Consider the following 17,481-nt stretch of genomic DNA (forward strand, 5'->3'; position numbering starts at 1 on the left):
TTCTGAAATCAGCATCTCTTAAACTGCCCTGCTGAACCTGTTCTACCATATATAAATACTTAAATATTCATTATACTAAAAAAGAATGCTAGAATAGTTCTGTAGCCTGATGATTAGGGAACAACCAGAAGGGTGAGAGGCCTATGTTCCAGTGCCAATGAATATTTACCTATATACAGACAGCATGAAAATGACAAATGCTGGGTTTAGGTGTTTTGAGCACATGCCTCCCAGCCTAGACCCCAAAGGAAAGATAGGCAGTGGAATGCCTATGTGTGAATTAGCTCCCGGGCTGTGTTAGGACTTGGGGAGTAGAGCACCTCTGGAACTGTAATAGCAGAAATATGGACAGATCCTGAGCAGGAGTTTATGAATGCCAGTGGTGTGAAAATGTTGGCATTTAAGAACCTAAGCACCCTTGTAAGACCTGTCCACAGAACTATTTTGATGAATTCATGCCATACATATTCATAGTGCCTCTTATGAATCGATAAATGCTCCCCTTTACATACTGAGTCAGCCCAATTCCATTTAATTCCTGGGTCATCCAAGGAACACAGTACAAAACAGTGTGGCCATAGACAATTCTGTGAGCCACACTTTCCATTGGCATCCATTGGTAATCATGTTTCTGACAGGTCAGAAATATAAGTAGCTGTCCATTTCTGATTTCAACACAGTTTAAAAGCTCTTGAGAGTATTTAATCAGAGGCATTGACTTAACTGTCTTTGCCAAGTCACTTTTATCCTTGACCTGTACCAAAGAATCAATAGACTTTGACCATGCCAAAACAAAACTAAAATCAAAAAAAAAAAACAAAAAAACCCCATCACCTAGTAAGCCAAGTATTAAAAGAGACAATTGAATCTCTATAGCATGCATCTAGCCTCACCCAAAGAGTACTGAGAAAGGGTTTATTATTGGCTACACAGTATTGAAAACTGAAACATGCACAAGTAAAATGATACCATCACTGATGTTTCTGAAATGTACATAAATTAGCTCCTAGATACTAGGGGTAATGATTTCAAAAGCACCTACGTGGCATAGAACCTAAGTCCCACTTCCCAAAAATGTCACATACCTGATAGGTATCAGAGGGGTAGCCGTGTTAGTCTGGATCTGTAGCAGCAACGAAGGGTCCTGTGGCACCTTATAGACTAACAGAAAAGTTTAGAGCATGAGCTTTCGTGAGTTTTGCATCTGAAGAAGTGAGTTAACTCACGAAAGCTCATGCTCTAAACTTTTCTGTTAGTCTATAAGGTGCCACAGGACCCTTCGTTGCTGCTACATACCTGATAGTCTTTTCTTCCTCCCAGTGCAGGGGCGTATGGGCAAAGAGACTGCAGTAGCACAGCTGAAAGTTACTGTGTGAAACTCAGAGCAGAATTTTGTTCCAGGTATACAGAGAAACCAGAATATTGGAGCTGAGCTCAGCCAAGCACTTCTGAATCCAGAGCTTGCCCTCTTTTTGGAAACACTTTATTGAAAAATGGAATCCAATAAATAGAAAGTAATTTTTCTTAGAGTGTCATATTAGAATTTTTTAAAGAGCACAGTGAAAATGATGGGCTTCATCCATCCACCATTGCCCAGTAAAGGAGAATATTGAAACCCTGTCAGAAACCTGAAGGACTGGTTTGATTCTAAGTTAGTACTGCCTTTAACAGCAGCACAAGGCTCATGCCTTTGGAGAAATCAATTTCTCATCCATGGCTTAGGAGACTAACAAGCCCATGAAGTGTTCATTTATGATACTCCATATCCCAGACCTATTCCAGGTTTATGAGTGTCCCTATAAAGGAAGATTGCAGGTAACAAACACACACATTTTAGAAAAAATCTAGATTTGTCTTCTGTCTACCAAACTTATACCTGCACGTATTTGACAAGGCCAGTTCGTGGGATGCAGAAGCTATAATTAAATTGACTGTTTCTTTATCAGAGCTACATACAGTTATTGCAGCCAAGTGGATTATTTCAGACACCCACACACAAGGCCCATTGCCATTGACTTCAATGAAATAGCACAGACACAAATGAGGGCAGAAAGGCAGGCACATACTGTATACCCATACACAATCTCACCCACACAAACTTGCCCCCTCACACTTGTGGCATACACATTATTCAGAAAGATCCACCTGAATTCATGCATGCATACATCAACACATATGCATATTCATATTCCTGCATGCTGAAAACATTCATGAGATTCACAGACTTCCCACATGCACCCATACATACAGACTTCAAGCATGTCATGCACATAATAGGCTTGCAAATGAATACACTTGAGCCACAGACACACACATCACACATGCACCTGTGTGCACACAAGCAGCACAGATATGCAACTCTGTCCCATTGCACACACACACTCACACCATCCACTGCCATCGCACACTAGTTATGCACATAAAAGCTTCCCACATACATGACCAGATGTGCCAACATACCAGCCAGGTGCCACTAATTCCCATACCCATTCATACAAACACAATACCTGGACACTACTATGCACATCTCATTGGCAGCTCTCCCTCCCACACTAAGGCAGTAGCTTAGGTCTAGCAGCAGACTTAGCCAGCAGCTGCCTTCTTTACAGTGGGGAACCCCTCCCCACATGATTTGTTTCATCATTCATTCCAAGCCAAGCCTGAGGCAGATGCAAGGAGCTCTTCAAGTTGAAGAGAATGCAGCATTTTTCTGCTCCAGAATGGCAATTCCCCCCACCTGGCCCTCCCCTCTGATAAAAGAGCAAATTCTATAGGACACGCTGCTTTTGTTTATTACCGGATCCTCCCCACCCCCCCTTCCCCAGCAGTGACTTGTAGCAAAATTATCACTGCTCACTGATGTTGTGTTATTGCCCAGAAACAGGACTCTGCTACAAATGGTGCGAAGGCAGCAGAGGTCGCCTGGCGGCCGGTAGATGGCGCAAGTGCTCTTTCCTTACAGAACATTAACCCTTAGGCCTGGGATACGTTACTTTACATTTATTTGTGAGAAATCCCCCTTCCCCCCAATGTGCATGTTTGTGGATGTTCCAGAAATTAACACAAGTGTCTCTGTGATCTACGGGGGGAGGGGGGAGCAAAGGGAGAAGATGAAAGGGCAGCACCCTTTAAAGGAGAAAGGCGAGCAACATTCTGGACAAGAAAAAAACCTGAGCTATCTGCAAGGAGCACATCTGTGCGCTGTGTTTGCAAAATCTCTGCTCTCTGAAATACCTGCCTGCAGTGCATTCTGCTGGGCAATACAATACAGGGGTTAGTTAAAAAAATAAAGATCAAGGGCAGCTACAGGAGCAACACAAGTTACTAGGAAAGGGGTGTGTGTGTGTGTGTGTGTGTCTCACAGGCTTAAACATCGCATCCTGTTTTTAATGTAATGCTACGGATCACTCTACCCAAGCGACAGCAGAATGGATGTGCTCTGCTGCATTAGCTCCTAGATGTTCCTTCAGGCGACTGTGAAAACCTCGCCAGTGTATTATTTCTTCAGCTGCTTTACTGGGCAGAAGTGATCTTCTCGGGGTAGGGTGGGGGGGGCGGCAGAAGAACCTCAGTGGCAAATCCTGTTTGGAGTTGGCTCGGGAGGTTGTCTGGGCTTTGCAGACGCTCTCCCTGGGTTCCCGGTGGATGCTGTACGGAGCCCGAATTGGGGTGGGTTTTTTGATGGTAGAGGTGGGGGGTAGCGAGGAGGGGTGGGGGAAGGAAAAGACACAATCGAGAGTAGCTGAGACTTTGTGCCCCTGTTGGAGAGATGGTTGAGTCCTCGTCAAGGTTGCTGTGGTATCCCAGAAACACCATTCACTCTGAGCTGTGACCGCGCACCATCAACAGCAACAACTCTACTGCGCCTGGCCAAGGAATAGGAATTAGGAGCTCTCCCTACTAATATGAAAGGGATCTGCAAAGGGGAAATCCGGGCAAAGGAGTGGAAAATCGCAGGCTTTGGGGCCAGGGGATGTACTACATGTGGCCGGCTGGACTTCATGCTGCTGAAGAAAATGGGGATTAAAAGTGGATTTACATTTTGGAACCTCGTCTTTTTATTGCTGGTGCCCCGTGTGCAAGGTAGGGCGGTGCGCGGGGGGGACTGGAAGGGGTGCTGCTTGGGGTTCGGGCGCGCCGAGTTCTCGTCCTTTGCTAAGGTTTCACTGCGGGGGGGGGGTTATTTTAGCCTTTGAGCAAATAAATGATCATTAAAGGGAGGGGAGAAGGAGCGGGATCGGAGCTCTCTTCTGAAGTAGGAAACGCAATTGCTTGCCAGCCGCTGCTCAATGCAGGGACTGAGCTGGGGCTCGATAAATATTCTTGCAGTGTGCTCAAACGGTACGTGAGTTGGTTCAGAGCCTCGCACTAGTGTGTGCTCAAGCACGAGCCCACTGGGTGACTTCTCTCGGGGTGGCGGCGGGTTTACCTAGGTTGTCTCCCCCCCGCCTCAAGCAAAGGGGTCTTCGCGGGAATGTTTATATCAAAGCACTGATCTGTGTCACCGTTCCGAGGGAAAGTTACAGAGCTGCCTCTGTGTGTGTGTGTGTGTAAATCCAGAACAGCTTTGCACACGCGTGTGTCAGCGTGCCGGGCTCTCTGGCTGCAGAAGAGCTGGGTTAATAAAAACCCACCTCATCTTTGGAGGCAGGAGATGTCATTGACTTGAAAGCTCGACCCCCTCACCTCCCCCGCTCTGGCTCCCCTTTAATGGATGGAGGAGAGGCAGGAAGTCTCCGGATCCGCGTGCGTTAAGTCGTGGGGTGCATACAAGTACCGGGCAACGGCCTCCCAAAAAGACCCGTGTTGTTTGAAGGCTGCGCCTGGCAGCCGGGGTGCTGCTCCCCCGCCGAGTGCGCCTTGCATCCCTGCGCTGTAGCTGTCCGCAGCGCGCTGGCCAGTCCCTGCTCCCCCCTCATCTCGGAGATGGGCTCGAGCCTGGCCGGGTTTGAAGCCTGGGCTGTGGCTTCCACGCCCGGGCTGGGGAGCTCTGCTCTTGCCTCGCCTGGCCGGCGCGCTGCCTCTGGCTTTTATGAACCAGTTGATTGCGGAGCGTTGCAGCCGGGTTGCAACAGCAGCTCCATGTGCATCCCCTTGGCGGGGCCAGTTCTTGCGCCTCAGGGGCGACGTGGCCGGGCACGTTATCTCGAGACGATCCTCGAGGCCAGGGAGCAGGCCCGGCGCGCTGCTGCGCCCGCTAACTCCAGGCAGCCTGCAGGGGTTGCTGGAGCCGCTGCCCGCAGGTTCTTGGCCCGCTGGAGCAGCTCGGGGATCGGGTGGGACAAGCTGGGGAATAAATTCGCTGCGCGGCGGGTTTGAAAGGCAGCAGGCGGCTCTCTGCGCCGGCCGAGCCCCGGCCCGTGCAGAGGAAGGCGCTGCCGCTGGGAAGCAGCTGCGCTGTGGCTCTGCGGCGCAGGGAGGCAGCAGCCGCCCAAGCGAAAAGCACCGGCGGGTTTCCCCGGGGGGCGCCGAGCGCGGCTGGCGTGTGAGTTTGCAGAGCACCTGTGGAATGGCCGCGCCAGCTGCCCGGCCGGGGGCAGAAGCGCTGGAGCCGCGTAGGAGCCGAGCGGCCCCGGCCCCGCCAGCTCCAGGAGAGGGCAGCCCGGGCGTGCAGGACGACTCAGCGGGGGTCACATTGGCCCAGCGAGAGATCTCTAGGGCAGCTGCAGACTCCCCGCGCCCGAGCACCGGGCCGCCTCCAGGGGGAGGTCTGCCCCAGTCCCCGCCCGCCCAGAAAGGGTTGGCGAGGGTGTCCCTTTCCCCCGGGCATCCCACCGCGCGCTCCAGGCCGCGCACTGCCCTTGGCCAGCAGCGGAGATGCGGGGAGGGGGCTTCCCGCGGCTGCCAAGGCTCCTAGCAGGAGCTCTGCTTCCCCGGCTCTTGCCCACACGGCTCCCTGCCTCCGCCTAGGCCACGCCAGGGAGAGCCTCGTCCCACGCCTGGCTGCCTCAGCCTGTGCGCTCGAGCCTCCCACGCTGCCGCCCGGAGGCTCGGTGCGGGGTGAGCGCCGCTGGGTCTCCACCTGCTTCCCCAACCCCGGGGAATCCCGGGAAGCTTGTACCCGCCTGCGGGTCAATCCGGGGGGAGCGGCGTCCCTGTGCCACACGCCGCTGGAGATCTCACAGCTCGGCCCAAGCGGGAAGGGTCCGGCCCCCGGCTGCACTGCCGCAGAGGGGCTGTCCTGCCCCCCCGCCTACCCTTGCAGGAGAAGGGCCGGGTGCGGGGTCAGTCTCCCCCGGACTGCAGTGCCCGGAGTTGCCCCCGCCAAGGAGGGCTGGGAGGCGGGAGGGGGAGGGCGGCTGCTCCCCGGCCACGGGCCCGCAGCGATTATTTTCCCTCCTTCCCCTGCCCCCGTCAGGCAGGCCAGGGAAGCGGCGGCCGGAGGAGCAGTAGGGGGGCACCGAACCCGGGCAGCCCGCACGGGGCACGCCGCGGCCGCGTTTCTCTGCGGGCTGCCGGCAGAGCCCTGAGGCGCAGGCTCGCCCGCCCCGGCTCCTGGGCTGGACCCCCCCCGAACCCGACGCCAGGGAGGGCCCAAAGCCGCTTCCAGCCGTGCGCAGGCGGCGCTGCGGCCCCTTGGCGGGAGACAGGAGCCCCCCGCGGTGCCGCTTCTCCCTCGGGGCTGGGGGGACTGTGCAGAGGGAGGAGATCGGGGGCACGTGGGGGGGTCTCTGGGCCTTGGCCCGGCGGACTCCGTAGCCCTGGTGTTCTCTGCCCACCCCGAGCGGGTCAGGATGCTCAGGGCTCTGGTCCCTCCCCCCACCGCCAGTGGCTGAGGGGCGGCTGTGCCCCGCCTGCCGCCGGGGGCGGGTTCCCGCGCTCCAGCTGGCCGCTGCAATCCTGGGCTGGGCGGGGAGGTGTTTACTAGGAAAGGTGCCACATCCCGGGACTTGTCAGCTGAGAGCCACCCGGGCTCTGGCCCGTAGGCGCCAACGCGGCAGCCACCCAGCACCGGCCACTTCCGGCAAGCTGCAGGAGTTTGCAATGAGGGCTGGGGTCCCCAATGGGGAAAGCTCTAGAGGTCTTTTTGCTTCCCACAGGGCTCTGCCTCTTACTCTCAAGCCAGGGGAAAGCCCGCCCCCCCACCAACTAGCTGCCTGTCTGGGGGAGTTCAGGCTCCTGCGGGGGCACCTGACCATAGGTGACTGGTGCTTGCACAAGAGGGGTGCAAGAAGGGCTACCCAGAGCAATAGAGAAGGGGCCTGAACGGGCACCCCACTTAGCAATTAAAATGTTGGTGGGAGAACCACCCAAGTGCTACCAGGAGTCACCTCTGCACCCACCTGTAGGGACAGATCGCCTCCTTGCCATACAGGGATAGGAAGAGCAATAAGCCAGCAGCACCAGAGTCTCTGCTCTGTAGGCCAGGGCCCAGCTGCTGGCCCACAGGGGCTGCAGGCCCTCACTGGGCAGCACCTAGTCAATTATTTTTGCATCTTTAAACACAGTTTGGCTCTTCAAGTTCTAATGTGATGGATACTCAGCAGGTTTTTGCCTGTGATGGTTAGTATAGAAAAATAGCCTGCTCTCCCACCCAGGCTAGCTCTCTTCAGGGATGCTGGTTTTCCTGGACCCATAAGTGCTGCAACTAAGGGTGCAAGGGATACTGCGGCACCCTCTGGTTTACAGCAGCTTTCATCATATCCTGAGTTTAAAGTTTGGTTCAGTGACTCTCAGCATCCATGGCAAATTATTCCAGCATCCCTGCTGAGACCTGGCTAAAAGGAGCTAATATGGAGTCCAATAAGAGCTGCCTTACATATGCAACTTCAGGCCTAGTTTAATTCAGGGAAGAATTTGGAGGGTATGTTTAAGTGCACGCTTTCCTTTCCCAAAATCCCCATACATAAAATTATAGAAACTTCAGGCCTTGTCTAAATATTGTTTGGCTAATATGTATCAGACATTAAGATATGCATAGGTCATGTCTGTGCAAGTTCATGTATTTGGAATAACTACGTTATTCAGAAATGGCCAAGGAGTTCATGAGTTGTGTAGATTATGACAAGACTGTGCAGATAAAATCTTCAGACATCATCATTCTTTGTGTGTAGATTTGGCAGTCCAATTATAAGACAAAAGACAACAAGTAGCTGTGAAGAGTTGGCCTGGGGTTTTCCCATTGATCCTTTCGGATCACTAGGCTGTCTTAGTCATATTACATAATTGAAATAAGCTGCAAATTGTGAACAGTGAGTGTAATTAACCCTACACACAATTTACTGAGTGATGTGGTAGATTCTTCATCACCTGATGTCTTTAACTCATTGAAGATCATTGCTATAGATCGAACAGAAGTTGTGGGCTCAATTCTGAGACTAGTGGGTAAGATTCTGTGGATTGATTTATGCAGCAGATCAGAATTAATGGTGATAAGGGTCCTGCCTGGCCTTAAATTCTATCTATCTATCTGTCATTACATAGAATCACTCTGCTAGCCAAATGCACGCTTCAGCCTTTGAAGAAGGAACAAGCCCAAACTCACTGTAGCTGTTTGACTTATCTTCTTGGCTATTTACTCTTTGGATCTATATGTATTTGATAGGATTGTGAAGTTCAATACTCTACACCTTTGGATTACAGAGGTATAGACAGACATCTGATATGTTCGTGATCATTTACCCATCCATTACATCCAGGCTAGTCATAGTGTATTCATAATCTCCCAAAGAACATATACCATTTTACATAATCTATTTCACTAACAAAATGTGGAGAATCAAAAAACCTACCAGTTGTTAAAGGAAATGTTAGTTGCGTCACACCGGGAAATAAATGGCACAATTATCTATAGATGTTGATTTAGGAACAGTTTTCTTAATCTAGCTTCCATAAAAAGATGTTCAGCAATACAAATTTATACTGTATAGAGATATGTTGATATTATTATCTGCCTTGAACTATTGTATGTTGTTGCTGGAATCTCTTACACAGGTTGACATACCATATCTCATAAATGTCTGCATTTCAGTGGGGGAGGGGGCAAAGTGATCCCTGTATGTTCCTTATCTTTCTGATGGTAGTGTTCTGAGGCATAATTAACAGAAACCCTTAAAGTGAAAGAAACAACATAAGTGCAAAATGTTATTATTATGCCTTTTCTTCCTTTCATTACATTGAGATAGTATCTCCTGAATGCAGTTGATTTTTATTTTTACTTGAGTGAATTGTTCAGGACCCTGAATACTCAAAAACTCCACATCCTGTTGTAATTGTTCTCTTGATTAATCTGTAAATTTTATTTATAATTTTGCACTTGGTATGGGTAAAACAAAAGATAATACGCATTTTGACAAAAACTTACAGTTTGCTTATTCATGACATCTTTGAGCCAAAGGGCCATGGAATTTCCGAGGTAGGATTTAAAGTAAGCTTATAAATCCTGACCCTGGTCAGACTGGAGGCAAAGTCAGAACTCCCGCTGGCTTCTGTAGCAGTAGGAATAACATTGTGGTGATCATAAATTCACACTGCATCTTGGATTGGAATTTTCAGAACAGATATTTCTTTTGTCCCTGAAAAATAAATTGCAAGAGAGATGATACATTTCACAAGACATTAGAAATATTCAATAGAAGTGCCCTTTGAAAATCTCACATTGCATTACAGACTGGAGCATTGCTAAAGTAAATTGTCTATAGCTCTGGTTGAGGAAAATAAATTATATATTCTGAATGGAATTAACAATGTTCTGTGTCTTTATGTCATACTGCTGGGCATGTCAACCTCTTTAATAGTCAGCCTACTAAATTCATTGTCATGGCAGTGGAATAAAAAGATGTTTATTTTATGTCTATAAGATCACAGAGTGGCTGTACTTTTTGGCAAGACAAATGCTGAACTACTGCCAGGTTAGAATCTGGTTTCAATATTTTTGATTAAAATTTTGGTCATACAATAAAATGTTCTGTAACTAGTAATGGGTTGCTGACAATTGTAAGGAAATCAAGCTTCATAGAGATTTCAACTAAGAATATTTCCATCTTCAATTATATTAATGGAATTCATTTTTACTTTCTATTCAATCATAAAACTTTCTAAAAGTATTTAGGTAGAAGTATTTAACCAAAACAAAGAACAGAATTAAAAGGATAGGAATAGAAACAATTTTCACATCTGTTTTGTTCCTTCACATTTTGCTAATGATTTATTTACATTTGTCACAACAAGAAAACACCCTCTTAGCCTACAAAATATACCACATTCTGCGGTTTCAAGAGTAGAAATGAACTGAAAAACAAACATCCAAATTCTGACCTTTGGAAGATCCATGTAGTTAACTGAAAGGAGGAGAAACAAAAGGAAAATAATAAAGGTCACAAATCTCTGTCTGTATCCAAGGCACACAACTCCATACTAAATTGAACCCATTCACTTTTGTGAATTTTCATATATGCTTATTGCTTGGTGGTTGGAGGGGCTGATAGCTGCTCTACTATCAACATGCTTAATCTATCCTTATGTATACTGACAGAGTCATTCTTAAACATGCCTGTGCCAACCAGGTGTCTTCTTTTAAAGTCCACTCCACAAGAGAGTTCCTAATCATCCATTTATTACACATTACCCTCCTTAATCACTCGTAGGAACTGCCCTAAGTATCAGTAGGGCTGCTTGCGTAGCATGAGAAATTTAATTAGGGTGACCATATCTCCCTATCCCAAATATGGGACAGAGAGAGAAGGGGGAGCGGGGTCCTCCCAGCTCCTCCGAGCCTTGGGGAGCTGGGAAGGAGGCAGCAGCTGCCATTGTTCCTCCTGGCTTCCCTGAGGCATGGGGAGCCAGGAAGCGTGTAGCAGCCACCCCTGGGATTCCAACCTATCCTTAATTTTGCAGGACCCTCTGCTGGCTCCCAGGCCCCTTGCTGGCTCCCTCCGGTGTGGTTGGAGAGCATGTGTGTATGTGCTCTCCGGCTAGCAGCTGTGACTGCCTGCCAGCAGGGAGCCAAACATGGGGCAATTAACCTCTTCTTAAAAAAAATCAGGATGCCTTCCTGGAGCCCAAAATACAGGGCTCTCCTGCCCAAAACAGGATGGGTGGTCACCCTCATTTCAATGAGTATAATAGGATGATTAAATGTAATGATAACATGCAATTGAAATGGAAAGGTCCAAACAATTTCTCTAACATCTTTATTACAGTAAAATACATTATATACACATAGGCTCTGTCGACAGGGGCACTTAGCACAGCGCTAATAAGGTTTCTAGAAATTAAACCCATGCAGCTAATTAGCATAGCCATGAAAGATTTTGATGTTGGCAGATGGTGGTGCTGGCAGTACAGAGGCTGTGTGGACATGCTGGCCAAACCCCCATCTGTTGCCAGTCCCTATCCCTCCACACAGCCTCTGTACTCCTGGCACCCCTCTCTGCTGACAGTGAAATCTGGCAGGGCTATGGTAATTAATTAACTGCACGAGTTTGCAAATGGTCAACCATTTGCAATTTCTAAGAACCTCATTGGCATAATGCTGCAGGAAGCAGCCCTGCATTGAGCGCCTGTGTAGATGCAGCCATAGTGATAATATACATGTAATATACTGATACAACAAATGACTTGTGCCTTAGATTACCTTCCTGACATTTTATTACTCCATCCCTTCCAGGAACAAGTGTAACATTTCAGATATTGTAGCAACTTTCAAATGGAAATAAGCAAATCATAGAATCATAGAATGCTAGGACTGGAAGGGACCTTGAGAAGTCATTCAGTCCAGCTCCCTGCCCTCATGACAGGACCAAGTACTGTCTAGACCATCCCTGAGAGACATTTATCTAACTTTTTCTTAAATATCTCCAGAGGTGGAGATTCCACAACCTCCCTAAGGCAATGTATTCCAGTGTTTGACCACCCCGACAGTTAGGAACTTTTTCCTAAAGTCCAATCTAAACATCCTTTGCTGTAGTTCAAGCCCATTGCTTCTTCGTCTATCCTCAGAAGCCAAGAAGAACAAGTTTTCTCCCTCCTCCTTATGACACCCTTTTAGATACTTGAAAACCACTATCATGTCCCCCCTTAATCTTCTTTTTTCCAAACTAAACAAGCCCAATTCTTTCAGCATTTCTTCATAGATCATGTTTTCTAGAGATAGCAAAAAATGTCTGCACAATATCCTGCTAAAATATTTCCTTTCTTACTTCAGAATTATATTAATCTAAAATAGATAATCCTGGATTTCAGAAAGAAATGTGCAATATCTTGTATTTTGTCAACTATTTTTTTGTGTTTTTATGCCACTGCAGAGGTGAACTGAGTCATGGTGACTCTTCAAGAATGGAAAACTAAAACTTACTCCTCTCCCCCATTCAGAACCAGCCATACTATTGTCCAATATCCTCATGACACTTCTAGCCAGAGCTTTTACTTTAAACATCTGTTCCTGACATCTGTAACTTTCTCCCATTCCCCAAGGAGATGATCATCCATAGTATCTTCAGTCTCCTCACATGACCCTCACTATTCTTAGCTTCAAAGACTTTGCCAGCAGTGTCACTTCTTTCGCTTTACTTGAGTCATTGCAGTACCTTCGTGGCAAAATACAGGATGGCTAACATTTGGAAGGAGATGTCTTTGAAGGCCTTTATAGATACTGAAAAGGCCTCAGTACATTAACTGTATTTCCAACATTTAGGAGAAGAGAACTTTTTTTTTCATCCAGACTCGGGCTTCATCCTTGGCACAGCAGCATAGGGTCCCCACATTGCAGAGCCAGGTAAATATTGTTGTCTTCTAGAGATGCATGTGCAGCTCCTACAGTGAACATGGGGTGGCTTATTCTTCAGTCCACTGCACAAAGGAGAAAAGCAACAACAGAATTTGCACCAGTATTATGCCTACCATTCCTTCGTATAGAACATCAGTCCTCCCATGTAAACAAAAAGGGCAAAGAATTCCTACACATAAGCAAAGGTGATACATAGAGTGAAATCTTTGTTCTTAGCAGGAGTGGAAAAGGGGAAAGTTCTGGGGGTTTAAGGAAAGGAAGAAGATTGACAGAATCAATGGCATGTGTCAATTTTAGAACGCTATTTCAAACTTACTTTCTCAGTAAAGTGTTTGCCCAGTGTTGATTTGCTTCAGGATTTATGTAGTGCTCGTATATGTACACCAAGAAAACACTGAGAAAGCAACAACCACCAACATCAACAGAGGTCAACACAGGCAGCCAGACTCTAAAATTCCCATATTCAGTGAGTCCTGCACCCTAACTTCCCAGAATTCTTAGTTTCTCTCTCTCTCTCTCTCTCTCTCTCTCTCACACACACACACACACACTCACACACATGCACACACAGAGAAATCACTGGAACTCTTTCCACAGCTACATTCGGCTTTGGATGAGGCCTAGAGCCTGCCAAGTTCCTGAGCTGTGGTCACAGTCTTCCTCTGATGTCACCAGACACAAAGTTCTTTGAGCTCGCAGCCATTTCCTATGAGACATCTCACCCATGCCCTCCAATGTATCTTGCTCTGCCAGGATTTTTTGATTCCACTTCCCAATTCTAGATTTGACCCTCTGCAGGAGCTACTTTAGATCCCAGTAGGTGCTGAGAAACTAGGGCCTGATGTGAAATATAGAAAGTCCTCCTCAGACTATATACTCATTACAAAGTCTTCATACTAAGGAATCAACTCCACTCTGTTCCCCAGCTCTATACTCACAGGTCAGACCAAATAAGGTATGAAGCAAATTCTTTGGGCTTTCTGGTTCTGTAGGGAGGCAAAGCTGGTAAAGGGAGCAGATATTAAGCAGTGAACCTGGGAAAGTGTGGAAGGTTGTGAAGAAAGGAGTAGTTCATGTAGTCCTAGACACCTCAGGTTTCCATTTTCCTGCCTTTCTTTCTTTTCTAGTCCTGGGATTATGTGGAGCTTAGATGCCACTCATGTTTTCCTGTCCCTCAGTGTATGTCAGAAAGAGTTTTAAAGAAACGAAACACAAACAAAACCTCAAACCAAAGGAACTCTCCAGACAATTTGTTAAATTATGTCACAGTTAGCAATGTGGCCATTATCTTTGAAGACTCTTGGAGATCAGGAGAGATCTTGGATGACTGGATAAAGGCAAATGTGGTGCCCATCTTTAAAAAAGGAAAGAAGGACAATCCAGAGAGCTATAGCCTTACCTCAATACTGGGAAAATAATGGGGGGGATCCTCAAGGGATCCATTTTGGAGCACTTGGAAAAGGGGAAGTGATCAAGAGTAGTCAACATGGATTCACCAAGGGCAAGTCATGCCTGACCAATCTGATTAGCTTCTATGACAAGGTAACAAGCTCTGTGGACATGGGGAAGTCAGTGGATGTGATATACCTTGACTTCAGCAAAGCTTTTGATACAGTCTCCCACAACATTCTTGCCCATAAGTTGAGGAAGCATGGATTGGATCCATGGACTATAAGATGGATAGAAAGCTGGCCTGATGGTTGGGCCCAACGGGCAAAGGTCAATGGCTCAATTTCTGTATGGCGGTTGGTTTCAAGTGGAGTGCTGTACGGCTCGGTTCTGGGGCCAGTGTTGTTTAACATCTTTATTAATGACCTGGATGAGGGACTGTATTGCACCCTCAGCAAGTTTGCAGATGACACTAAGCTAGGGGGAGAGGTAGATACATTAGAGGGTAAAGATAGGGTCCAGAGTGCCCTGGATAAATTGGAGGATTGGGCCAAAGAAATCTGATGTGGTTCAATAAGAAGTATAGAGTCCTGCACCTGGGATGGAAGAATCCCAAGCATTGTTATAGGCTGACGACTGACTGGCTAAGCAGCAGTATAGAGGATAGAGACCTTGGGGTTATGTTGGATGAAAGGCTGGATATGAGTAAACTGTGTGCCCTTGTAGCCAAAAAGGCTAAAGGCATATTAGGGTGCATTAGGAGGAGCATTGTGAGCAGATCTAGGGAAGTGGTTGTTCCCCTCTATTTGGCACTGACAAGACCACATCTGGAATATTGTGGCCAGTTTTGGGCCCCCTCCCCTGGTATAAAAAAGATGTGCATCTGCTTGAGCAGGTTCAGTGGAGGTCAACAAAAATGATTAAGGGGCTGGAGCACATAACCTATGAGGAGAGGCTGAGGGATTTGAGATTATGTAGTTTAAAGAAGCGAAGACTGAGGGGTGATTTAATAGCAGCCTTCAAATTCCTGAAGGGGAGCTCTGAAGAGGATGGAGAGAAACTGTTCTCAGTGGTGACAGATGGCAGAACAAGGAACAATAGTCTAAAATTACAGAAGGTGAAGAGTAGGTTGGACATTAGGAAAAACTACTTTACCAGGAGGGTATTGAAGCTCTGGAATGCGTTGCCTAGAGAGCTGGTGGATTATCCATCTCTAGAGGTTTTTAAGTTCCAGCTTGACAAGGTCCTGGCTGGGATGACTTAATTGGGTTGATCCTACTTGAAGCAGCGGGTTGTACTAGATGTCATCCTGAGGTCCCTGCTAGCCCTATGAGTCTATGATAACAACAAAAAGTCCTGTGGCACCATATAGATTAACAGATATTTTGGAGCATAAGTTTTCATGGGCTTCATCTGATGAAGCGGGTCTTTGCCCATGAAAGCTTATGCTCCAAAATATCTGTTAGTCTTTAAAGTGCCACAGGACTTCTTTTTGTTTTTGAAGATACTACCTCAGCTACCCCTCTGATACATTTGGCAAAGCCTTTCAGTAATGTAAGGGTAAAATCTCTTCTTGTAAGCAAGCAAACGTTAAAGAAATACACAAAATTAATATTTAAAATTAAAAAGAACCACTCTGTATTTGTTACTATGACACATTGGCAATGTGAGAAACTTCCTGAAGATTAATTTCAAAGCTACTATAATAATAAACTAGCAGATTTTACCCAGCTTTGCTTGGATCCTTAAAGCAAATTTCTTTTTCTTTTCATAGAATCATAGAATCATAGAATCCTAGGACTGGAAGGCTACGTCTACACCTGCAGCCAACATCGAAATAGCTTATTTCGATGTTGCGACATCGAAATAGTCTATTTCGATGAATAACGTCTACACGTCCTCCAGGGCCGGCAACGTCGATGTTCAACTTCGACGTTGCTCAGCCCAACATCGAAATAGGCGCAGCAAGGGAACGTCTACACGTCAAAGTAGCACACATCGAAATAGGGATGCCAGGCACAGCTGCAGACAGGGTCACAGGGCGGACTCAACAGCCAGCCGCTCCCTTAAAGGGCCCCTCCCAGACACAGTTGCACTAAACAACACAAGATACACAGAGCTGACAACTGGTTGCAGACCCTGTGCCTGCAGCATAGATCCCCAGCTGCCGCAGAAGCAGCCAGAAGCCCTGGGCTAAGGGCTGCTGCCCACGGTGACCATAGAGCCCCGCAGGGGCTGGAGAGAGAGCATCTCTCAACCCCCCAGCTGATGGCCGCCATGGAGGACCCAGCAATTTCGACGTTGCAGGACGCGGATCGTCTACACTGTCCCTACTTCGATGTTGAACGTCGAAGTAGGGCGCTATTCCTATCTCCTCATGAGGTTAGCGACTTCGACGTCTTGCCGCCTAACGTCGAAGTTAACTTCGAAGTAGCATGCACGTGTAGACGCAGCTGAAGGGACCTTGAGAGGCCATCGAGTCCCGCCCCCTGCCCCAATGGCAGGACCAAGTACTGTCGAAACCATCCCTGATAGACATCTATCTAACCTGTTCTTAAATATCTCCAGCAATGGAGATTCCACAATCTCCCTTGGCAATTTATTCCACTGTTTGACCACCCTGACAATTAGGATCTTTTTCCTAATATCCAACCTAAATCTCCCCTGCTGCAGTTTAAGCCCATTGCCTCTTGTTCTATCCTCAGAGGCCAAAAAGAACAAGATTTCTCCCTCCCCCTTACGACACCCTTTTAGATACCTGAAAACTGCTATCATGTCGCTCCTCAGTCTTCTCTTTTCCAAACTAACCAAGCCCAATTCTTTCAGCCTTTTTTCATAGCTCACATTCTCTAGACCTTTAATAATTCTTGTCGTTCTTTTTTGGACCCTCTCTAATTTCTCCACATCTTTCTTGACCTGCTGTGCCCAGAACTGGACAGAGTACTCCAGCTGAGGCCTAACCAGCGCAGAATAGAGTGGAAGAATTACTTTTCTTTTAATTTTTAATGTACATTCTTTATTTAAATTATTGTGTTTTTCAAAAATGTATTGTTATTTTTATGAAGGGTTTTTTGGATTTCTTTAAGGATTGGTAAAATTTTTCTATTTAATTTTTAGTATTTTTTTAAAAATGGGAACTTCATCAATTGTATTGTTTTTCTTCACCCCATATACTGTTATTTTTTAGTAATTTTAACAAAAAAAATAAAAAGTCTATAGTCAATTTGATTTCCAATAATATTTTCTTCTAGTTTTCAAACTTCAAGCATAGAGTTAGCTATTCCAAAACAGAATACTACTTCAAACTTCTTCGATTCATTTATTTTCTTTAAGGTTTATCGAGAAGCAATCCTATTTCAGGTCCA

At 46.9% G+C, this 17,481-nt stretch overlaps 1 protein-coding gene across 3 annotated transcripts in view; it reads left to right on the forward strand.

Annotated features, from left to right (window-relative positions):
* Positions 1-3,905: 3,905 nt before the first annotated feature.
* CSMD3 (CUB and Sushi multiple domains 3) overlaps positions 3,906-17,481 on the forward strand; it is a 1,166,921-nt gene continuing 1,153,345 nt past the window's right edge. For all 3 annotated transcript variants that reach the window (XM_074985642.1, XM_074985643.1, XM_074985644.1), the window contains exon 1: positions 3,906-4,083. In XM_074985642.1, coding sequence (XP_074841743.1) covers positions 3,906-4,083 — 178 coding nt within the window. The remainder of the gene's footprint in view (positions 4,084-17,481) is intronic.

This window comes from Carettochelys insculpta, chromosome 2, assembly GCF_033958435.1.
Source record: "Carettochelys insculpta isolate YL-2023 chromosome 2, ASM3395843v1, whole genome shotgun sequence".
Taxonomy (NCBI): domain Eukaryota; kingdom Metazoa; phylum Chordata; order Testudines; family Carettochelyidae; genus Carettochelys; species Carettochelys insculpta.